This window comes from Acromyrmex echinatior, chromosome 15 (genome assembly GCF_024713525.1).
Source record: "Acromyrmex echinatior isolate Ae372 chromosome 15, ASM2471352v2, whole genome shotgun sequence".
NCBI lineage: Eukaryota > Metazoa > Arthropoda > Insecta > Hymenoptera > Formicidae > Acromyrmex > Acromyrmex echinatior.
Genome location: NC_141866.1, coordinates 6,735,297 through 6,761,775, shown reverse-complemented (window position 1 = coordinate 6,761,775; position 26,479 = coordinate 6,735,297). Strand labels below are relative to the sequence as shown.

Sequence of the window (26,479 nt, the reverse complement as noted above, 5' to 3'; positions counted from 1 at the left end):
TATGTAAGATGACAGGACCGGGAATCGAACCCGGGACTTTTAAATTGAATAAGCGATTGCTTTACCACTATCCAGCACCTCGACTTTATTTTCAATATTTTCACTGTAGGAACAAATAAATATGTCACATCGAGTCAAGGTGTAAGTGTGTAAATATATTCTGTCTATAACATCTTTAGGGAAGGGATATTTTCTCGCTTTTCAGACATTATTCTGTGGAATGCGTTTGTAATGCGCGAAACAATGGCAGACCGAACGAAATAACAAACGAATATTGATACGATCTACTTGTAAAATGGCACAAAATACAATCGCATATACAATGTATAAATTAGAATACAACAACAATTATATACCACTGTTTCTTTCGGTCGCCTTATTGTATTTTCTTCTCATTCGTCATATCAGTCCATCATCGGACTCACAATTTTATAATAACTCTTTCTTTCTCCTTTTCGTATCACAAAATATACAATCTATTTCCAACATATTATATCTTTTCTCTCTCGCACGTCTCCTTTTTACATATTAATTACAATCTTTAACAAGTTTTCAACTTTATCGTACATTCGAAATTCTCACAAGGATCAAGTATACAAAAGAATTGCGCCATTATTACTTAACTTTCGTTACGCATAATTCCCGAATTTAATTAACTTAAATTTTCAGAAATTCATTTTTAATTTTTATTTGAAAAGAAATGAACGCGAGACATACATCCTCTTATATTTCAAGGAAGAACGAATTTACAAAAGAAATTTATCTTTGAAAATATTATTTATCTTTAACGTAAATAATATTGATCAATAAAATCTAAAATCCTTATAAAAACTTCGTACTCGTGCCTTCCTTTATTTCGACAACACTATACAATAACAATAATGAAAAATATCGCTCTTTCTCGTTACCGATCGTTTATCTATACAACAGAATTGACTTCGAACGCGAATACGATTCGGAATGTGACGACATATCGTAAAATCTACAAATTACACGAGTAAAAAAAAAACATATAAAACGTGATATCGATGAGCCACTCTCGTTGCGTAATACTACACATAACGTCTATACATAGCCGGATTATCGGTATCACTAACTTCCTGTATGAATAAATGGACTAAGCGAGTTTCGGTTATTCGCGCATAACGTTTTCAATTCAACTAAAGACACACAATATAGTACTGTAGTACGGGGATCTTGACCAGGATCATGCCTAGAGAGAGCTTGCGTTACACCTTCTTGAGCATGGGCAAGTGAAGCACCTCGGGTACTTCGATATCTTCGAGTCGAATGTCTGACGGATTGAATGAGAATCTTACGGGATAGGAGTACTTTAGATCCATTAACAGCTGAAAAGAAATCATTATCACGTATTAGAAAAAAATTTGTTTGGATTCGCTGCAAACGCGAGTTTCTTTTAAATATTCATCTTGCCGAATAATTAGATCTGTTTTCTTTATTCCTCACTAGACTACACTAAAATTTTCTTGCTTTCCTCAAATATCAAACATATATATATTTCAAGTTCCAGAAGTGTATTTAGCTGTAGGAAACAGATCTGTTGATAATTTCCAATCGGCTTATGATGAAAACTTACTTGTTCGTTGTTCTCGCCGCGCTCTTTCAGTTTTTCTTGTACTTTCTTAATGAACGAAACAGGAACTCGACTTTCGTAATCATCGACAGGTGTATATAGATTCAGAATTTTCACTATTTGATTGGCCGTCAGTTTGTGACACATCTCGCAAACAGAATTAACGTCCTCGTCTGTCTTGCGAGCCTGTAGAAGCTGTGACGCCTGTATGATGGGATGTAGAGCTTCCGATGCGATTTCTAGTCGTCGGTCCCTGCCCCATTGCTCCAAATGACTCATGTTATACCTTAAGTATTAAATGAAATATTGTATAATTCCTATAAATATATTCAATATTATTAGGCGAGTAATAACGCATAAAATTAAAAAATGAATAATTATGAAGTCAGGCCTTGATTTAGAAGAATTGATAAAGAAGAAAAATTTACAGAAGTCTACAAATATTGATCTATTTAATACTGACACATTTATTATTGAAAGACAGTAATCAATTACTTATTTAGAATACTTAAGGCACTGAATAACAGTGTCTTCAAAATAAGTAATTAACTACTATCGTATTAATTAAATTGGCCTGCAGTAATAGATTTCTATAAAAGGTTTTCCTTTATAATTTACTGTATTTTCTATAAAGCAATTATTCGTGTTGGATTTCTATAGTTATACGCGATTTTTAAGGAGCCAAAAAATGACTCCATTTGGTGATTAAGAGAAGTCACCAGCACCGTTCAGATTCGGCACATACAAAAATGTAAGGCAGTCAGAAGTAATCAGCGAATTGGCTAATCACGGTAAAAAAACCGTAAGGCCAGCGAATCCAATATTACGATTTCGTTATTGCTTACATCTAGCTGCCTTATGTTTTTGTATGTGTGATGGGCTAAATAAAGCAATCATTATTAAAAGTGAAAAAGAAGCGAGTCTCTGCTCTCCGAAAAGGTTCTAAAGCTTGATACATATAACATTCTAGCACTATGATCTCCAACAGAGAGATCGGAAAGCCAAGGGGATAATATAATATAACTGCAAAATTGAGGACTAATGGTACGATTTATCTTACCTTATCTGCATACCCTTCGTCCATCGGCAGAGTTCGCTCCTCAGCAGTAGGTTGTTCAGAGCGCTGGCACACATGAAGTAAAATAATTGTTTAAATAGTTGCATTACGACCTCGGGGTCAACGCCGTGATACTGCAGGGTTTTATGCACCGATGTCAGTTCACCCAGAAGCTTGTCTAGTTTCTGCTGCGTGGAATCTGGCTCACCGCCCATGGACGATGACCTGGGTCGTCCGGTCTTGTCGGTCGGAACAGATATCGCCTCGTGCTCCAGCAAAGCTGGTACTGTGAGGGCCTGAATTCTCTCCTTGAGATTCGTAATGAGATTGTTGAAGATCCAGAGGGCCACGTTGCTCAATACGACGCGGTACTCGCTCAGGTCAAAGTTCCTCAGGCACTGCTCGTTCTGCCTAGGCGTGTTCTCGATTTGGAATGGCTTATCGCCAGAATATTGCTTCATGTTGTGCAACAAACGCAGGGTGTTGCTTAGCCAGAGCACCCTGGAGTCGAAATCATCGCGTTTCTTCAACACGCGTTTAACGGCATTCAGGTACTCGGTTAATAGCGACCGCACTTTTTCGTCATCATTGATGCAGTCAGTGTGCCTAATGCACATGAAGATGATGTAGGCCGGCAAGCCCGGTAACAACGTCACCGCTATTCGGGGTCTTAGCTCTGAAAGAGGCGGAAATATTAGATAAATTTGTGAATTCAAAAGTCGTATGTATAATGGGAATAGAAAAAAATAATCGAATAATCTTCGTTAGAGAATTTATTAAGCGAGAAGTAACACCGATACTTACCAATGACCAAATGGCGTATGATTACGTTGATATCCTCCTTCCTAAATTCGAACATTCCTTCATAATCTCTCTCCTTTTTGCGAATGATAGGCATGTTACTTCCATCTCCGTGAACACCAGAAGCGGCGACGCAGCCGTTCGCGTATTCCACTGCATTAGACACTGTAAAATTAAGACGTTTGTATTGACATATTCTCGAAGTTTTCAGGAAACTGCGTTTGACACACTGTGCAAGTAATGATGAATTATGATTTGTGTGATCGAATTGTTCGAATTATTTATATAGATATATATGTAATCTGTATAGTTTATTATATTTTTCATAAAATTTTGAATTTTTAACTTACATAAAATGGAGTAACTTTTGTCTAGTCGGGATAGCATTGATTCAAATTTTTAAAAATATCTAAACAGCACATATATTTCAAAATCAAGATAAAATTAAGTAAGGCGACTTAAAATGTTATTAAGATTGGACATTATCAAAATTTGGGCCAAATACATACCTCGATTTTGAAACAAGTTACTCCACTTTACAGCAACTATCTATTTTACAAAATGATTTCTATTTTTTTCTTTCTATCGAAAAGCTTACTGTCTTTTATTTGCACAAATTATTCGGATAATTTAATTGAAATAATGACTATAATGATGACTGTCATGATCACGCACTCACCGCCTCTTATATAAGGACGTTCCTCCCCTTCGTCTTTGATAGCATTAAGAAATAAAATAATTTACGATAATGTATGCATAATGTAATTCTAATTGCACAACAACAAAGTTTCTAAATATTTCTGTTCACAGTATGTATATAATTATTTATTATACTTACATCCAGCATCTTTAAGTCGTTTCGCCAGGATTCTGCATTGTTTTTTGAAACGTCTGCACTCCTCCGCTACTTTATCGTATTTTTCTTGAAGTTCCTTTAACACAAGTGACAAATATAAATATTAATTTTTATATCTATAAATGAGAAATTAATATCATTTTCTTAAAAATAAGTATACATAGAAAAAGATTTAAAAGCATAACAGAATCGTTTGAAATTGATAATAAATCTTTTTTTAAAAAAAATTATTTTACTTATAATAAACATTTTTGATTTAAAAGAATTATTTTACCAAATTTACCAAATTTACCAAACTTACCAAATTTTCAGACGTCAATCTAGCCACCTCGTATTGCATGTAAAGCTCCGCTTGGGTTTGCGGCGATTTACTTAAATTAATAGAGAGCAATTTTTGCTGCTTCTCGATTTCTTCTTGTAACCTGTCTATTTCATTTCGCCATTCATCTCTTTGCATTCGCCAATTTCTTTCCTTCGCTTGCAGCTCATCTTCCAATTGCCTTAAAAACAAAGGAGTCAACTTTCTCACTTTTTGAAAATTATTTTTAAAAATCTCTTGAATTGTTCAATCATACATTAATTGTTCAATGGAATCATGCTAAACATATGAAATCATGCTATTATAAAAAAATAACTATCGAAATATCGTTGAAGAAACAATGACATACAGCATACAAATTAATGAAATTTAGCATGACTCATAATGTTAGTTTCGCTAATGTAAAAAAAAAACTAATTTGAAATGCTTCAAGACATTTATGATAACGTGAAATTATAAAATCTTTTTTTTCTGATTGAACAGTTCAATAACATTCGAACGGGTGAATCTGCTCGTGAATCTGCTCAACTCACTCTCCTCTCGATGCCTTTGTCTTAAGTTTACTGAAAATCGAAGTGCATGCACAAACGACAAAAGACTGTTGTTAGACGTTTTTGTGGCACTTTGTCAATAATCACTCGATAGCTAACAATATATTTTTGCGTTACCTGTTAATCTTCTTCTGCGCCTCGAAGGCAAGTACCAGCTCGCCGTCCTCGTTTATGATGTCCACGTCGCGACCATAATTGGCACCTAAGTTCTTCATTCTACATGTATGATCAGCTAGCACGCTGTGTAGTTGAATACACTCCTCTCTTCTCCTTTCCAGTTCCTCCTGTAGTGCCTCAAATTGTACTACAATATAATTATATCAGCATTATTATATTGTTTTGCAGACAGGTTCTTTTAGTTATTTAGCAGTGATTTTATTTATTTATTGACCGATGAAATGTTAAACAAATAAATGGAAAATTATATAAATTGTATGAATTTTGGATATTATATAAATTCACAAAAATATTATTACTTAAGCAGAATAACAAATCATTATGTCAAAATGACTCCAAAATGATCATTAAAAGTCATTTTTTAATCCATTTTCCAATTCATTTTAATATCATTTTGACATTATCGTGACTTCTTATTCTGCTTGAGTATCTAATAATATTTACAAAGATCTATCTTAACCAAATGACGTTTTCGATATTTGTGTTTTATTTAATTGTTTAATGATTTTGCAATTTGATAGTGTTTATAGAACATTGTAGCATTTAATTATATAGCATGAAATGAATATATACGAAGTGCAAAGCATTTCAAAAAGTTCTTTCCATATATAATTTATGCTTTAAACTTCTAACATTACTTAAACTTTTGCGAAATTTATCATTTCTACATGCTTATCATTTCTACATGCTTAACAAGCTTTTTTAGCATTTAAAGGAAAAGCAGAGATGAATTCGTATGAGCATAGAATGATAATTTTACAAGCTGCGTAAAATACAGAATGTGTGTGTGTGTGTGTGTGTGTGTGTATGTGTGTATGTGCGTGTGTATAATAAGTAATTAAAAAAATATTGATTACAAATTTGCAATTATGTGCTACATTAAAGTTAATATTTAATATTAAATAATGAAAAGATAGCTTTTAAAGGACAGAATAAAAGAAGGCAGAAATCTAACACAAAATAAAAAGCAGAAGTTACAGATATACAATATTATGTATATTTATTTATATAGTGCCTTAAGTGCTTGAACATATAAAATCAGTTAACTTGAAAGAAGCAATAAAACAAATAGATAGTGAATTGTAATATATTACTCATGAGATTTTGTTGCGCGGACGATGGACTAGCAGACGATACGGTCTTCCTCAGTGAATTCAAGTCTTTCTTAAGTTGCGCATTCTCCATTTCCAATTCTTGGAGCTGCAAACAAAGCATACGTCCCAGTGATAATAGCGATAAGACAATGAAGCGCAGTAAAGTGGATTTATTTTATCACGATAATCTTTTAATATCGATTAAATGACGTCAAGTTCGCATCAGAAGAGGACTGATAGATATTGGAATAGGACACAAAAAGAACTCATCGAAAGTGAGAATTTAATATGAAAAATCATATAATATGGAGAAATTAAAATATGCAAAATCAGGTTTCAAAATAATTTTCTTTACTTACTCTGAACGAATCCTGCGTTCTAGTAGACTCCTCGTTACTATCGCGTTCCAGATCCTCGACCATTCTAATCAATCTACCTTTCTCTTTTTCGACGTCTTTCAGCTTCTGTTGTAGCTTCAGGACGAGACCGATGTCCACGGGCGCGTGTGCAGATACGGGTGCTTCCGAAGGCGATTTGTTTGATTGAACTTCCCCATCGGGTGGACTATCCAAACGCTGTTGATTCCAATCGATCGTTTCCACTCGCGAATAAGGCGTCGATGAGGAACCTGTGGATCTCACGGAACCGTAACCGAAATCCTAAGAAACAAATAGGGATATATGTAATTCCAATAATTTATTTAGCAATTGTAATGAACAGTAAAAATTGTTTTAAAAATAATCTATCCTTACAGAAATACAATACTGGCCAATTAATCACTTATTTTCAGTATTAAAAGTGCTGTTAACAATACTTTTAATACTCAAAATAAATGATTAATTGGTTAGTACTAGTATTGAATTTCTATAAAGAGTAAAGAGATACGAAATATAGCTATTTAGGTAGAACACGGAATTATAATGATACTATAAGAATATTCACTTATAAAGAACGACTTTGCTCAAATATTTAAAAATTTAGCTAGATATGGATTTAAACATAATTTTATTAGACTATCAAAATCATTATGTAGAGCAATCAAACACAATGTTACAAAAAGTTTTGACATTCTAAAAACCAGCTTGAGCGTCCTACATACAATTATTTTTATGATCTAACAAAATTTGTTTTCAGATCGGTAAAAAATGATGATTGCGATAAATATTCGAAAATGAAGTAGAAGTATAATAATAAGTATAGCAAGAACGCTGTTATTTAAAACTGATTTTATTTCTGCATGTTAAAATTTCTTTTATGTAAATGATTCTCTAATTTATTTAATAATATATGCCTTGACTTACGATGTTTTGGTCATCTTGTGGAATTTCCGTAGTCGCGATTTGGCCACTGCCACTGGAAGCATTGCTCAAAGAGCGCGAGTGTCCAAGCACTCCTTGTGACGCTAGTTTTTGTTCTAGCATTTCTGCGTGCTGTTCCATCTCGTGGTAATCCTTGAGTAATCTTTGATAGGCTCCGCGATCCTGATCTTGTTCCATTCGAAGCAGATCTTTCTCTTGCTCAAGTCGATATTTCAAATTCTCTTCAGCTCCGCGTTGGTTACTCTTTAATTTCTCGGTCGCTATCGAAAGTTCCTTTCGTAATCTTTCATTCTCCTGCTGTAGTTTCTTATTCTCCTCGCCTTTCCGTAAAGCAATTCTCTCCTTATCATGCAGTATATCCATTTTTTCATCTTTCTCTTGTTGTAGGATTTCCTCCATTCTTTTCAGCTCTTTCTCTCTTTCTTGCATCATTCCGTTCAGTTTCTTATTCTCAACATCAACGGATTTCAAGCCGTCCAACTTGCATTTCAAATCTGCCATCTCATTTTGAACATTTTTCAAGAACTGATTCTCCTTCGCCTGAAATGATAATTTCATATGTTTCTTAGACGTAGCCATCGATTATTGAAAAAACATTGAAGTAGATAATAAAGCATATACATTGAGAAAAATGTTCCGATTAAATTAACAAAAAGATGAAATCAAACAGAATTTCTAGTTATTATAATCTCATCAAAATTCTATCCTTTTGGGTCCTTTTATTAGTTTAATCAGAATATTTTTTTAGTGTAATAATAAATAGATGATTTAATCAACGAAGGAAGAGAAGCCAACTGTGCAAACTCAAAGCAGACGTTGGAATAATATTTTTATGTGTATTCCATATTTTAAATACATTTATTTTAGATGTATGGCTGCACATCGATTATTTTCGAATTTGCAGCACAATCAAAATCAAATAATAATAATCTCACAAATTAAAGATCGATTTATTGCTACTAGCTGATGTTCTCCCAATTCGACCACCGAAATATGTAATATTTGTCCAATATTTGTACAATAACTAATATATAAAGAGAGAATCATTAAAGTGAGTGTATATAAACAAAAATAAATTAGAACCAGACTGCTATATAAATAAATTAACTAGTATTAATAAAGTAAATTAATTAAATATCCATGTATGATTTAATATGTCGATCGTGTAGAAAGTTGTGTGATTGTTTTCTATGTCAAAAATTTCAGATTTAAATCCACATACAGATTTAAAACACATATATCAAATTTTATTTGATTATTATCTCTTGGAAGACAACTCAACCAGAAATGATTGGTCGATCAACGTCGAATCGATGCTAATTCAATGGCGATCGACGAATTGATGATGATATGATGTCGATCGATTAATTATTTCTGATTGGCAATAGTAAACTACCGAGAATGTCATGACAATCTCTTCTAATATCATTCAGAACCGGCGTTAAAAATTATAAGTCCTATATATTAATGGATATATGCAGAAGAGGTCACCATATCTCTGACAAGAGAGACGACGGAGGGAGAGATATGATTATTAAACTTATAAATTGAGTGCGAGCGTGGCAGACAGCGCATTAGTCTATCATGCCAGAGGTCCAGGTTCGATCCCAATAGGAATCAAAATATTTACGCTCGTGTCTCCTCTCGGAAAAAGGCGGCAACCCCCCGAGAGTATCGTTGCTTACAGAAACACCTCTCGAAAATCCGCCGTTCGGAATCGGCATTAAAACTGTAGGTCCCATATGCTCGTGGTAATTGAATAATCAGCTTACTTACCACAGGCATATGAGAAAGGTGTAATAACACAGAGACCTAACGTAAGAAGAAGAAGAAGAAGAAGAAGAAGAAGAAGAAGAAGAAGAAGAAGAAGAAGAAGTGTAATATTAATAAAATTAAATAATACGTCACTTACCATTTCATTTATCTTCTGCTGCAACGTGATGATCTTCATCTCCAGTCCTTTGTTGAGCGACTTAACGTGTTCTACACTCCTAGCCTCGGCCTTTAGTTGTCTGAAGATTTTCTTCGCCTTGCGTTTCCTGATACACGATTGTACGATTATTATGTCCCTGAGTTTTTTCTTGCACGCCATCCTCACGAGATATCCACGAGCGAATCTTTGGATCACAGTCGCAGCGGCGTTGTCCTTCATTATCTTGTACCTGGTGCGAGCCATATTGCCTCTGCCAAATGTTTGTAAACCGAGAATCATACGTTTCACCTGTAAGAACCAACGCCTCTGCAGCCAGCCCTTTACTCGTGCCTGAATTTTCACCGCTGCCCTTTCCCTTCTCACAGCCTCTGCTTTTTGTCGGGCGATGTAACCCCTGCCGTATCTCTGGAGACCCAAAATCGACCTGCGAATCTTTTTATATTTATTACGATGGATCAGACCACGCGCGGTCTTCTGAATCATTATGCAAGCATCACGCTGTCTCTCTGCTCGTAACTTCTCCAAATACGCCACCTGACCAGCTCTGAAGAGTACCTTTGTCTTGCCAAACTTGAACTTGTCCTCATCGTTAATGTATCTGGCCAGGATGCGCCGGCAGGTCTCCTTCAGATCATCGCGCCGTATTTCTTTAAACTTGCAGAGGCATCGGTATCTCTGGAAGAAATCGCCGTATGTACGCTGACTCGGGAAGCCTGCAGCGGAGATTCTAATGGTCTCTAGAACGCCGCAAGCACGCAGTTGTTGCACCGCTCGCACCGGACTATACTCGAAGGCCTCCTTCTCATCATTCGGCTTGATGCAGCGCACATAGTGCGGCGTCGTGGCGTTTAGCGTGGCCATCAACATGTTAAGGGAATCACGGAACTGCGAGCCGACCGTCTTCTTATTCTGTTTGTTGGCTGCGTTCGTCAGTACGTTCTTCTGAGTAGACACTTTCACTCTTGTGTGCGGTACTGCCAACTTAGGATCTTCTTCACTGAACAGCCTTCTTAGCAGCTTGTTCTCGCTACTTCTCAGCACGTCCACTTGTTCTTCTATCACTGTGTCACGATTCTTTTCTAGGAAGCCCACAGTTTCATATTGTACGAGATCGGCGAAGTGATGTATCAGGAAGGCTGTAGTGCCGAATCGCGGTTTTTCAAAATGTTTAGACTTGATGCACTTGGTGTACAACTTTTCTGCCCAGGAGGCGTCCGAACCCTTCGGCATGCGACACTCCTCGTCGAGAAGATCTAGAATACCAAGTTTGGTCTCGATCAGATCGATACATGGCTGATTATCATAAAAATCGATGAAAGTCCATTCTATATCTTCTTTCAAATATTCCTCCTGCTCCAATTTAAAGACATGCTGGTTGAACTGTTGCTGGAGTTTCTCGTTCGCGTAATTGATGCAAAATTGTTCAAACGAGTTTATCTCAAACGTTTCGAAGCCGTAAATGTCCAATACACCAATGAAACAGTGTGGCTGACTGGGTGATTGCAGTGAGATGTTGATATTAGTCACGATCCAGTTAAAGAGCTCGGCATAGATATGTTTAGCCAAAGCGTCTCGCGCGCCATTTGCCTGTTCCACAGTTATAGGCTTCAGAAAGACCTCTCGTGTCGAAACGATTTTCCGATGGCACAGCCATTTGCGCATTGCGTTGATTTCGACGCCCAACAGCTCGGAAAGAACGAGTAGATGTCGATCCGATGGAGCAATGTAGCTGGATTCGGTATCCACCTCGTTCTGCTTCGCATCCTTGACGCAACTACTTATGTTTACATTACCTAAATGTAGTATGGCCGCCAGTATGCGTAGCATGTCGTCCTGCTGTTTGGATGTGAAACCAAGCATCGTCAGCGCACTTATGGTCTCGTCAAAATACGCTAGATCGTCTATGCCATCGATCCTTGGATTGTTGCCCTGATTGAGATAGTGGAACTGATTCTGGTCGGACAAGTATAACTGAGGAAGACGTTTTGCCGCTGAGCACATCTGATAAAAGATGTGATAATTTCGTTCTTCGTTTGCCTGAAATACCACCCTCGACTTCTCCAATAGGTAGGTCCTCATACTCGCACCAGTGATGTGATAATTCTTATTGAACTGAATCTCAATAAATTTTCCAAATCTGGAGGAATTATCGTTCCTAGTAGTCTTTGCATTGCCAATTGCCTCCATGATAGGCGAAGAGGCGAGAACCTTCTTCTCGACCTGCGTCTCCGTCGCTGATCCGCCGACAGTCGCGAAATACCGCATGGTATACTTCGCCGAGACGGTTTTGCCGGCGCCCGATTCGCCGGAGACGATAATCGACTGGTCATGGTTCTCCCTAAATTAAAAAGTTGAATGAGATAGATTAAATGAAATTACGTTAAATTTGAACTAATTACATATGTATTAATTAAAAATATTTTATAATATATAATATATAAACATATTTCATAATATAAATGCAATTTAAATATCCTATTAAATATACCTTTAAAGATATATTTTTTACAAGTATTTTTTAACAAAATAAAAAAATTATTTAAAAAACATATTTTTTAATATCATATTTTAAAATAATACAAAAAAGCGATTTAGAATGAATAAAAAATTACCTCAATAAGAAATAGATATGTTTTTAAAAAATAATGGAAAATTTTTATTCAATCTATGAAATTGTATTTTCAAATTTAAATATTGATTTTATTTAATTGTTTCGTATATATATATAATGTTTATTTTATATCGAAAATATAAATTTTCAATTTCAATCACTTTTTACAAAGACTATTTGTAAAAAACATTTGTTACATTTTTAACACTAATTTTTACTTAATTTTTAATTAAGGATATCTTTTTTATTCACCTTTTTAATTCATCAGTTATTAGTTATTAATATTATTAGTTTCTTATCTAACAGAAAGACTGTCTGACTTGCTTTTTAATTAATATCGCTGCAAGCATACATCAATTACACATACAATCTATAGATAAATATCGCCAAGAGATTACTCACCTCTCCAACTTCGTATAGGCTTCCTCGGCTACGGCGAATATGTGGGGTTCCAGGTCGCCCATCGCCTGACCCCTATAGGCCCATATCGTGTCATTGCCGTAGATGGGTAATTCGTTGTACGGGTTAAAGGCTACCAGGACTATGCCACAGTAGGTGTAAATGGAATGCCGTTGGAAGCGGATCTGGAGATTGTAGAGAACAGCGGGCTCGTGAAGAAACGACAGCGATGTGAGATTATTTTCTCCTATTAGTATATCGGGATTTCGGAGTGGCGGAAGATCACTGTTCGATTTGATTTCCAGTATCCTTGTCTGATTCGATTCCTCCGTGCGCACCTTCAGCGTTAGCTGATTTTGCCTATAATTCTCCAGAAGCACGGCGCCTTCCCACACTTTCTCTGGATGTGGCACCCATACTCGGCCGTCCTGTAATCGATTGTTGTTTTTTGCATTAAAAAAGTTTTGCCAGTTTTATTATACATTTTTAATAACAAACGCGGTGCATCCCTGTTTGTTAACACCGATGGTTTATAAAATTATTAAAAAGTCGATAATCGCGTGAGGTTATTGAAGTTGAATATACCTTTGTTAAAACACCTTTATTAAAACACTAGATGGTCTATTAACTTTATTTAGATTTTAGCTTGAAACAGACAATTAATGTGAAAGTTTGCATTACAAGTTCGAACATGTTTATTAATTGCACTTGTTTATATCGAACAATTTTGTTACGGCATTTATAATAATTGGTTATCGGAATGACTTTTTCAGCACATCGCAAAGACGACCGTTTTTTCTTTTTAGAGTGATGCATAAAGCTTGAGATCGCCAATAAGAATGTATCGATTCGGTCGACGAATGCTCTAATTCGGCATTATTTCATGCATTTAATGTTATCATATATTATTCGCATGCGGCAAAATATATCATCCAAGTAGAAATTACCGTTCTATTCAATCTCACTACTAATACTTAACATTCACCATTAATCATATATGTGTTGAACAAGAGACATGACATACAAGATCAATGATTTCTTTTATGCATTGTGAATACGAAATTGATCTACATAATAAATTGTACACAGGTCATGCTATTTCTACATTAGAAAGGAAGCTAAAATTGTATGAATTTATTTTTCAATTATTTTAATTGTAAAATGTATGCAAAGACATATGTACAATATATATTATATGACAATATATATTATATGACAATATATATTATATTAATTATATTATATTAATTTAAATCAGGGTTGGCTCATTACTTGTAATGAAGTAGAGTTAGAAATAGAGTTTTTTTCCTCAGTAATTTAACTTTGTTTCTTTCCTTTCATCTATAACTGTAACTTAATTTAGTTACATTTTTTTGAAAACTAGTAGCTAATTTAATAAAAATAATTAGTTATTTATTTTTTTTTTTTAATAAAAAACTATAACTATTTATTTTTAAAGTAAAAGTAACTTTCCTAATCCTGATTAAAATTTTTAATCGCGTCTGCAGATAATACTACAAATTAACACTAAGTCTAAAATCTAAAGCACAAATCCAAGAAATTAAGATATCATGGAGAAATTTAGATCGTCTGTAACTGTCAGAGACAGTTTTACAGTTTGACATTTTCTACGAACATGTGAACGACAATCGTGAGTGAGTAACGGTGTATCCGTCAAACCCAACGGGCTTTCATGTTCGTTGTAAGGATTTGTATTGTCGAAGTAGTCTACCGGGATCACCCAATTGTATTACGAATGTACTATCCAGAAGCATGTCAAGCAACGGTAAATTGGTTTTTTGTCGAAGTAGCGACTTCCCTTTCGCCGTCCCACATTTTCGAATCATCCCATAGTAACGTCAATGATCCGTAACCATAATTGATAAGTTTAATAGACAAAATAATTCATCGACTATATTAACGCAGCTTCTTTTGTGAGTCTTCCGAGACAATCGCCTGAATTCTTTCAATTTCTAAAGAAATTTTATTTATATAATTAAGTGCTTTTTGTAAATTGTATAATTGTGCTAATAATCATTTTGGTATGTAAAATAGTTTTACAAATATCATTTAGATTTGAAACATGTTTTACATTAAAATATATTTATATCGAAAAATTGTAGAAACTTAATTTTACAGATTTACAATTATACAGATTAATTTTACCTATGAAAACATGAATGAATAATCAATATGAAACGCATAATCCCAGCATAATCTCTAATTTATGCTAGGATAGTAATTACATAAAATGTCGTGTGAAATGGCAGGCAAGACTTGTAAATGTGCAACATCACGTTTACTTTAACATTAACGAGCTTCACCTTATTTACTCGCTGATAATCGCGTTGATCGCATCTCCACTGTGCGTGCGAAAATCTTTTGAAAACGATAGAAAAAAAAGTGCCGGTTTTTCTCTTTGTTAAAACTTATAAATAATTTCATTAACCGCTTTGACAAGAGCCAATTAACCGCATTTATAAAGACAGTAAAATACGTTACCCTGAACTTGGCTTTCACAGTGTGTAGGTCGTATACATGTCATTTATTACGCAAGATACTGTTTCGCTGGCTGGAGAAGAAATAAAAACGCGAACAGGTGACACGTAATAATAGCGAAATCATTGACGCGGTATAATTAAATCTCTTCGTTTGCTCTTATCGGCACGTCTTACGTTGACGTGACTCACAAAACGCATGACATTTTGCTTAAACGCAGACTTGTGCGAAATATGAACAAGATTACACTGTGTTGTACGACACCACATTAATAAACATCGTAATGTAAGTGCTTACGCTACCAGAATTGGAGTATCAATAATATTTGTGTTGTATTTAATAAATGACACAAGAGTCAGCTTGACACTTTACGTCGCGATTTGAGTCATATTCTTGCTCTAAGATTAAAAATAAATCGATGAGCAATTTTTGAAATCAAAAGATAATGATTCTTCTGTAATACAATTTCTTTTAAGATATTTTAAAATTAATAAATTAAAATTATAATTAAAAATTAATTAATTTAAAATGATTTAAATTTTAATTTAAAAAAAATATTTCATTTACAATGAGAGGATTTTATGTATAGTAAAAAATTTAAATAAAAGTAAATAAGAAAGTATGTAATATAATAAAATTTTTATTATTAAATTAATAAATAATATTTTTTTAAATACTTTTTCAGTAATTTTTTAATATATATTTTTTTAATATATATATGTATTTAAATATTAAAAAACTTGTAAGATTATATTAATTGTAAAATGTACAAATCGTATAAAAGACACACAGTATGTATAAGAATTTATACATATATACTTAGAAAATCAATGTGTCAGCAGCACCGACATAAAATTTCATCTCATGACACAAAGGTTTTTACTACAGTATATTAGTTAATTACATAAGAGACTTTCGCTGAAGCATTTGCAGAGTTCATAAAGAAAAGAAAGACGATAGAAAGGTAGACATAAAGATCGTTGAGATATTCTTGAAGTACCTGACCCAGGGGTTACATACAAGTTACAGTCAATGCAACAACATTATATTAATAGAAACTCTTACAGTTACATGATCAGTTAGATGAAAAGTATTTCTAATTTTGTTTTTTTAATTTTGTATTTATCATTTAATTATATAAGCTTCACAGCTTTATCAGTAAGCAAACTTCTCTACATAGTTCGAAATTTTACATGGATTAATACGTCTTAGCTAGCTCGCTTTGGTGGCATACCAAAGAAATTGTTCCCATGCTTTCTATGTTATATATCCACAACATGCAACAACACAGCAATAACCGTAAGGCCAATTATCACCACAAGCTTACGGAAAGAGGAATAAAAAACTCGAGTTCTCTACCGGGTTCTCATAGCAGGATTCTAAATTCTAATTGAAGAGATGTCTAGAAGACAAAAGTGATCCGCGGATCCGTCATAGAAAGTTACGATGCATTTTACGTATTTACGTAATTTCCTAATTCAATGTAAGTGAGACTTCTAATCTCACTATACCGCTTTCCGTCGCGAGTTATATGCATATGATTAAGATGCGGCATCAATAATAAACAATTTAAAAAAATATGATAAATTAAATATGTAAATAAGAAAGTGATTTATCTCCTTCAAGATCACATAAAGAACTTGGCTAATTATATTGAAATTTTATTGGCACGTAAATTTCTATTTTTAAAATACTATCTTTCTCTTTCTCTTTTTACTCTTTCTTTATATTCTTATAAATTATATTTTCGTCAAGAACGAGGAAGTGTTTTTATTATATCATACATTTTCGTCGCAGGACGTTTTGTGATCGATACCGCCCCAATTTCGCGAGAACTATTCATTGGCAATGTATTTTCTTTAAAACTTGATGCACTATACGCATATGTCGCATATGCACGAAGCTTTGTTGCTTCTGCGCGAGCAACCCTTTCGTTGTTCAAGTTTTACCACCGAGGTAAGGCTTCCATTGCATTTCACACAAAAGGCTGTTCTCTTGCTAATCATGCGATTAGCAAGATTATTTTTCACATGTTTCTTTTGTGCACAGATCAATACTAACATATAATTTTACGATAATGTTTGTTAATCTGTTTTCTAGTTTAATTATAAGTTAGTAAAGTTGTACAATCAACTCTTAAGGACACAATATTTTGAATACTAGAATATATTAAATACTTGTATAAATAACTTGTATATTAGAGCTTGTGAAGATTTTTTTGAGTGGTACAATAAAATTATATTGGCCAAAAACTTTGGAAGACCACTGTAGATTTAATGTACAAAATAATTATATTTCTGTCAATTAATTAATGAATATTATAATTAGAAATAAATAATCTCATATATATCTTGAAATGTTATTAACATATTTCTAAAATATAAGATTTTTAACCGCATGTTTTAATCTGATTTCGAATAACGATGAAAAGTGATATTTATCGGCTAACGAATTATTCTATTTTCAATATATATTTTTATTATCGTTAGTAGTTGTGCTAATTATGATGAGAAAAGTAGTTTGATTGACACTTTATCAGTGACACTTTATCAATGTTTTATGGTTCTAGTCTTCATTTTCGTGCAGTTTAAACCTAGGTAGAAGAGCAATTGGTGGGGTGTTACAATCTTATCACTACGAGGCCATCCCGGAGTGTATGATTCATGCTGACATGGATTTCTTCAACGACAAACTTAACTGTACGATTCGTTACGTATTCACTTCGTAAACATCAACATTTAAAATAAGAAGTAGAATGGCGTATGCAATATGCAAACAAAGTGTCTTTTGGATATTGAAAAAACGGACTTAAAAATGAAGAAAAGAAATTTTGATTTGCATCAGCTTATAAATATATAAATATATAAATGTAAAAATACAAAAACAATCAATGGAAATTTATACTCAATATTTATTGATATGTTCTATTTTTTACTTTTATTTTACATCCCATATTTTTCAAAAGCGCGAGGTGACAATCGAAGGGCTCCCTGAAAAAATGTTGGAAACCATTATTTTTGTGAAAAGTGATATTTTAATAGAAAAACGTTGCTTGTGCGCTAGCTACATGTTTTTTTTATTTACTAAAATTTGAAAAATATTACAAAATACAACGTTCTTTCAGTAAGCGCTTCAATTATACACCTCAAAATGCAGGTAATTATTGATAATGTTCTTTGCTTTTCGTGACCATGAAACACACGTATGATCTAAGAGCAGACTATAAAAACTTCGAAGTCTATTAACGACTGGTGCAAACAACTTCATCGAATTTACCTTTTCTGTCGTTGATATTGGCGATAGATAGTAAAATCGATTACTTATGATGCTTACATGACGTATGCATTTACCTTTTCCTATCTAATAGGCCATAAAAAACAGAAACTCATTAATCCAATTCACATTTACACTATAAGTACTGCAATTAAAGTTGCGATATACGTCAGACTGTTAAAACACACACACACACACACACACACACACACACACACACACCACATATATACTCCTTCTTTCCTACACACACAAAATTACGTGATTTATAATTAGACCTTAAAATACACTCAAGTGATGTGCGTCATAAAAAAATTGCACATTAATTTTCATAATCACAATGTCAAGCGCTGTAAAAAATAGGATCATTACATTTTAGTGCGCTTAATTTTTTATTTAACTCGACATAATGACAATGCCCTTCGGCGTAAAATAAAATGTATAATGAAGCACAAATGTATAATGACACGTGAAAGTATCTTCTTGGATTAATGCTCCTTGGATTCATGCCTTACTGAGGGATGATTAATCGGTCCCGATAAACAAAGGCAAATTTTAGTCATCGAGTCTCCATGAAAGAAAGATTGCGACCGTGAGAACGCGACTTTCCGCTTCGAGCGCGGGTGTTATGTGCGCGTCAGTAACAGCGGAATGCTTTCGTGGGATATCGCCGCGAGGACTTCACGTCTCGCGGATAAAGAGAAGGGGTCATAAAGGACCGGCGATGTAACGCCTTATTTAACACAGGAAACATTTCTTCGCGAGATAAAGAAGCGCTTCTCCGATGAAGCGCGCTCAACTGCCGGCAGAAGTTTCTCTTATCCGGATGACGACGCAATGAAATGTACTAATCTCTATGATCGATGGTGGAAACGGCGCATATGCAATCGATAATAGATTAGAGAGCTTGTGCGCAGTGATCTTGAGACACGAAAGTCCTTTCCGTCTGCGACACAGTGTAATCAATATAAGGAGAATGGTCTCTCCGTTAAGAGAAAGGGTTTCTTACAACGTGCAATATGTGAAAATGTAAACTCCGCGCTGAATCTCAAACAGGCACAATGACACAAATATTTAATGAACCATACATGGCTCTATCTCAACGAGAGTTTGATGGATCATTATTTTGTAATTTTTTTTTAATTTCAATTTCGATTTATCTGAAGTCACGAATGCGCTTTCATGCTAAAAGGTGAACTAGAATTGTTGGGAATAGCCAACCGGGTGATCAGTTCGAGGAACACGATCGGCGAGCTATGCTTATAGCCAAGCAGATCCCTTTCTCTTGCTGCAGAAAAGCAAAACGTCTCGACACGAGGCGATCTCACTACACTCTTTACCCTCCGTCATCGCAAAGACCGGTAGATTCCTCACGCGAGGCCATGAGGAACATTTCATCTGACGACGATCATTTAAGGAAGATCCACACTGGAACAATCCCGAGAAAATTGTCCCTGCTCATACTCGTCACACTTAAAAATTTATCAGAACTCAAGTTTTTATTTACAAGATTTCTCGTTCTGAAAATTTTTTCTATAATAGACTTTACACAAATTATCTTGCTTAATTATGTTGAGGAATAATAAAAAAAAAAGATTTATTTGATCAAACCTTGATGTTTCATTGTTCTATGACAAAGGAATTTTTAATCTTTCTCTTTATAACATCACCAAATATTTTTGAAATTGAGAAAAATGCGCTTTTTCACTCTCTTTCTATGGCATATTTTTTCATTTTCCGAAAATAGAAAAAGAGAGTATGCAGTCTTCTCAATTTGCAAAATATTTTGTGATGCTATAAAGAGAAAGATTTAAAATTCCTTCGTCGTAGAACAATGAAACAGGAACCGTATTTTTCTCTTTCATGCGTGTTCGATACTCGATATTTCAGCACTCTCTGAAGACCCACATAGTCGTAGTTATGCTCGAATTGGCATGATCGATGAAAAAAAATATACCTAAGGAACAGTGTCCACGTCGCCAGTTATTTTCGAGATTTTTCCCCGTATCCTCACATCCGAAGAAGCGAAAACCTGTTATAACAAAAAGCGTGATGCCCGACCTCGGGCAACCCCGCCGCTTACCTGGCCACTCCGATAAATCAACCACCAACGTCAGGGAGAAGCGTCACAGTCTTAAAGGGAATAGCATAAACCAAAGGAAATAGCACTTTCTAATCTCGGTTTTCATTACTCGGCAACACGTTAAATCCCAAGACGCATTTACTATGCATCATATTACTTTTTCTCATTTCAATTCACACGTGGATTTACTACTCATCGTGAGAAAAAATAAATTATACGTTAGACATATGTTGTTTTTATACAATTAAATTTTCAGGTTGCAGTTGTATTAAATCTGGCAAAATTCGTTTTTTTTTTCATAATACGCTTATATTACTTGTCGCACGATGATTTCCTTCCGGAACGAATCGGATGACGACGATTAACTATTGTTGAAAGGTACTATAGCGATTGCATTGTCACAGTTTAACCCGCATTGATAGCCTCGTTTATATATAATTTACATTCACGAAATCAGTCTTCACTGCGAAACACATACATAGACTAAGACTTAGACTCTTATTTTGACTTCAGGCAAGACATACACGAGACAAACACGAGATCGAATTAGCGTCGAGACCTTCACCTTTATTGTAGGATACGATCCTTCAAATGCGCGATCGATAAAAATATTTCTCTTTTTTCGACAATATTTAGAAATTTAATTGTTCGAGAAAGACCAATCAGGACTTGATTATTAGAGAGTGAGCAGCTGATTCAAAGAAAAAGGAAAAAATGAGAAACTGTGGAGAAAGAGAGCCAGTCACTGTAATAAACTTCTAAACGTATAATTTTAAATTAGCGGCTGTCTTATTTTATTTCGTCATTACTAATTATACGTATAAATATTCGTCCTCACTTCCATCATTTAGCAAATACTATAATTAAAGAGAATCACCAAAGAACAATTAATTATCTTGAAAGGTACAATTGTAATTATCACATAGTCGTGACATGTTAGGGACATTCTGAGATTTCAGCTTTGGTTAACATAATTCATTATTATTATGTAAGAAATTATTGTAAGAAATGCGGCTGTTTAACGATTTGTTAATGACAGCTGAATTACAAAAAGTGGTGCAATAATACTTTCGGAAAGAATTGATTGTTTCACATAATCGCTTTAATTCATTGTTTAATTTATATTTTTCACATAGTAATAATTTGTTAGTTGATTCTAAATCTCTCAAAATAATTATAATTATTATTAATTTTATATTGCAAGTCTCTTTTTCAAAAGCATTTCATGTAATCACAATCGTTGTTAACGAAATATTCAATTAACGAAATATTATCGCGCGATAAATTAAATACAAGCTGTTATTTTTATAATCATGCCACCTGATTTAGACCAGAATTTAGGTCTCTCATAATGGAGGTTCTCTCGCTAGCAGTTATTGATTTTACTTTCGGAAAGAAATCTCGACGGCTTGAGAAACATTTCATTTTTCCGTATTTATTAATGCATGTACAAACAGTAAAATATTTAACAATTTTTTATCGCTCAAGTCAGCGTTCTGCAGCTCGATCAGTCAGTACATGTTAATAAAAATGTAGCAAACGTTTGTAAACCGAGAATTCTTATCAATACCTTTGTTTTAAAAAAATGGGAAATAAAAGACGTGCATTTACGTAAAAAGCAACAATATATTAATTATAAATAGATCATTAAAAGTTGTAACAGACATAAATTATTGTTAGTATCAGTTTTGGGAAAAGATATTAAGTGCATGAAGAAGTAAGTATACAATCGGACATACAGAACTCGTCAATCTTGACAAAGAGAATGCTTTAGATAGGATGCCAAGTTATAGTGCTATTGATTCTCGTACACGACATTATACAAAGCCTGAGTTTAAAGGTACGTTCAGCGAGATTTAAGAATTTGTTTACTTTGTATCGAACAAAATCTTTGAAAACAGTTAAGTCATTAAGATTATTTTCAAACTTTTCAGAGACACGATTGTGCTTCTTATCAAGATATTGAAAAAAGAAGGAAAAAAACGTCCCTTGGAAACAAGAATAATAGTCTGCATAATTAAATACAATGGAGACATCTGTTATATTCAAATAAGAGTAAAAGGAATAACAGTGAGAAATATTTTCTCTTCAGTTTAAGTCTCTCGTATCATAGAAACTGTGACATGCATATTATGTAAATGGATGACCCATATTCATGATATACGTATATATTTATGGGAATGTAGCAACATAGACATAATAATAATTATAATTAATTCTTATTTGATTTTATAGTTGCGTAATAGAGGACTGGCATCTTGAAAGACTGGGAATACTTAAGTATAGCTTCTCTAGATATTTACAAAAAATAATCATTATGGATCTTTCCTGGATTGCGAATTATACACGGTGAAACGGCGAGAAAGATATATTTATTTCAAATGCCAAAGTGTTGCGCGTTGTTAATGTTTAACAAAAGGCGTAGAAACGGAGTCAGATCACAATTTCGCACGCACAACCATAAACTCACAGTGGCAGACATCGTTCCCGCAGTTTCCACTGATTGTATAACCGAGACATTTTCAACTCCAGGAGTTTCCTGGTTGATATAAAGATAAATCACGTCAAGCGAGACTTCGAGATATTATATACGACTGTAATAATCCAGATAAAATTTAATTTAAAAAATATATACAAGTCTCGTATGAATAAGTATTCAAAAATAATGAAAAAGCGGACGTAAACTGGTCGAGCTAGATTTTTTGTTTTGTTCTATTAATATATTATCTCAACTTAATATCAATGGCTACGTTTACTATCTATACAATAGGTGTATCTTTGTTTAATCTACAGGATAAATAAGGACATCTATTGTACAGGTCGCGAATTAAGGACACGGTGTAAATGTTACATAGTGTAAAAACAAACGTTCTGACCTTTCAACAACGAGTTATCTACAATGCTAATATATTAAAACGCCGCTAATATATTAATTTCATCAGAATTTAAAAGCAATAAATAGATGCATTTAAATTTTTTTTTAATTCTGGTGAAATTAACAGTGTCATTTAAATTTTTTTATCATTGAAAATAACAGGTTGTTAAAAGATCAAAACGTTGGCTATCATATTACATAACGTTAAGTTAAAGTAAATTATATATTAACACAAAACATCTAACTCACATATTTCACTTTCTTCCGTTATCTTTAATTTTTAATCCAATACTTTTATATATATGTATACAATGACAATGTGTAATTTTAAACAATAATTAAGTTTCAAAGGATTTATAAGTTATTACTATAAATATTGTTTATTGAATTCAATCCTCTCTTTTAATGCGAAGACAAAGACACCTTTTTATTTATATTTATCTTCAAAATTCCTCCGCAACTTCAGGATCAAGAAAATGGAGCAACATCCCTAATCATCTTCCATCATTCGCGCCTCTAGTTATGGAGAACTATCTGAAAATCTCTGATCACGCATCGTGCTGAATTGAAACATCCCCTTGAAGCGCAGCGTTAATCCCCCTCGAAGGACTGAAACGTCGGCGCGCAATTTTATTTACGTCAGAGGAGACCTGCCATCTTCCTCAGGGATGCACACCTGATATCAAATATAATCCCCGAACTAATTCCGCGATACCTTAACATAGAGCTCCCTCGTAGTCATCGCGATCGGTCCAGATGTCGGGCACCTGGATCAGGTAGAAGCTGGGTCAGGAGGTATACCACAGGTCAGGTACAACACGATCACACGCGCGTACCACTACACTACCGTTCACATCCACACGCGCGGCAAAAACGACGACGACGACGACGACGACGATGACGACCAAGTGTCTACAGCGTTGGACGCATGCGATCGAAAGCCGCACGCGCTATGAACACCGTCGACTTCGTCGTACGCGATGTCACCTGACAAAATTCACGGCATGTTTGTTTTTCCTTTTTTTTTCTTTCTTGGTCCCTGTCGTTCCACCACTTTTCGACGTGTTCCTCGAGATAAACGGGCACTTCCGTGAGTGGTACCAGTTCGCGCCGCGATTTATTTCTCAGGACAGGCTGCAACCTTTTGAAGGAGCGATCCGGCACCACCAGCGAGAGCAACCTCTCTCGCGAAGATCGTACCTCCACGTAAACGACGGCACTGCCGCTGCCAGCTGGCTCGTTATCGGGTTTAGATTGCGCGCCCCTCTCCGACGACCTCGACGCCCACCTTCGCCAGCCCGCATCGCGGTATCATTGATGTCTCGCTCTAACGCTCATTGGCGGCATCGTGCGATCCTCCTTGAAGAATCGAAGACCAACACTGGCGACGTTCGATGTAGAGCGGACTCTTGGAGAACGTTCCAGGTAAACAAGGAGAACGCAACTCGATGGATAGCTATCAGTCTTGGTCCAGAAAGAAACATCATCCAGAAAGTTATCATCAAGAAATTAAAAAAGTAAAATGTCTAAATATATCGCAAATGTATTGAGAAAAATATTAAATTCTTTCAAACGATATTCTCGATAAGATTTTAAAAAGCAGAAGACTCTGTGATAAGTATGAGCATAAATTTACTTTAGTTTTTATTTTACAATTGTAATTCAAGCTTTAATATTTTTAAAGGTTCTGCAATAGTTATCAGTTTTAATGTATACATACTTGTATACGATAAAAAAATAATAATATTTGTAATCAAACGGAAACTGCATTACGTATCATTGCTCGGATTAAAATTCTTGATAAACCAGTACTGGTAACTCGTGGCTTTTATCATTGCTTGTTCATCTGCCGACGTGTACCTCTGTGATCATTTGCTGGTAACGGAATTTGAAGTTCCAATATATCAGTCTATGTTAATAGTTATGCAGAATGTCTGCATAACTATTTACCTTTAGTCAAAATCTTATTCATACATAAAATGTCTATTCTCTCACAAAACTGAAATAAAAATTTGAGAGAATTGATCCAATTTTTTATTTGAAGGCAAAATAAAATTAAAAAGATATCAGTTTAATAATTATTAATAGTCATAATAGTAAATATATTATATTATATATTATATATTATATATTATAATATATTATAATTTTATTATATATTATAAAATAGGAGTTATTGAAAAAAAAAATTAAATTACATTAAAAAAGTAATAAATTCTAAATAAATAACAGTAAAAATGCACATAAAAAGTAGCTTATTTATGGATAAAACATAAACAACGAAGAATCAGAATGAACGTATGCAAGTTGCTAGAAACTTCAGTTTATGCTGGAACCTGACATTTAGTGACATTTAGCATAGATATTTAACATATTATAATAAGATATTTATTAATTAGGATAATTATATAATTTATAACGTTTACGCGTAAATGTTCAGTAATAAAAGATTAGATAAAGTACGTGACTAAGAGCATGGCATTTTTTCAATTAGTTCTCCAAGCGAGGAAGCTAGAGAAAGCTAGATTGAGATACGAAGATGAGAAATTGAGATCGATTGAGATCTTCGAGGGTGTCAAGCCGCATCTGACTTTGAAGCAGCGTCTCCGACGAAAGAGATTAAAGTGAACCTGCCATTTAACTCCTTTTAACTCTTTTAATTTATCGATCGATATCAATTTTACGCGTAAAATTCTACTTCATCATTTATATATTATATTATACGTATATCTTTAATGAGTACATTTTTAATGAGTGCTTCTCTCTCTCTCTCTCTCTCTCTCTCAATTTTGATGATATTTTTTATTTAATGCACCATAAATATTTTATTTTAGTGTACTATTATTTTTTTTTTTGTAATCAAGCTATTACACGCAATCGCACTTTTATAGATACAGAAAGAAGTTTAAGCATTTCTGGAATCGAATAATTTCCCCATTAAAGCATCTATGGATTTATAAAAAAGTGAGACTTCTTCGTATAGATGGTTCGCTTGAAAATTATACTCTGAAGAGTATTTTTGGGTTCTTGTTTGGTAT

At 34.1% G+C, this 26,479-nt stretch overlaps 1 protein-coding gene across 4 annotated transcripts; it reads right to left on the bottom strand.

The window, feature by feature from the left end:
- Positions 1 to 60: 60 nt before the first annotated feature.
- On the bottom strand, positions 61 to 24,765 carry didum (dilute class unconventional myosin). 4 transcript variants are annotated; one of them, XM_011067627.2, is made up of 15 exons: positions 24,157 to 24,765; positions 12,715 to 13,139; positions 9,681 to 12,039; positions 7,751 to 8,308; positions 6,809 to 7,108; positions 6,450 to 6,555; positions 5,296 to 5,482; positions 5,161 to 5,190; positions 4,610 to 4,808; positions 4,291 to 4,384; positions 4,132 to 4,164; positions 3,456 to 3,617; positions 2,655 to 3,327; positions 1,598 to 1,880; positions 61 to 1,349 (listed from the first exon to the last, which is right to left on the bottom strand). In XM_011067627.2, exons 1-15 carry the CDS (start codon positions 24,181 to 24,183, stop codon positions 1,230 to 1,232), a joined length of 5,556 nt encoding a protein of 1,851 aa, XP_011065929.2. In that variant the 5' UTR covers positions 24,184 to 24,765; the 3' UTR covers positions 61 to 1,229. The 4 variants fall into 4 exon arrangements, with proteins under 4 accessions (XP_011065929.2, XP_011065931.2, XP_011065930.1 ...); XM_011067629.2 differs by lacking the exon at positions 4,132 to 4,164; XM_011067628.2 differs by lacking the exon at positions 5,161 to 5,190 and having other exon boundaries at positions 24,157 to 24,764.
- Positions 24,766 to 26,479: the final 1,714 nt, after the last annotated feature.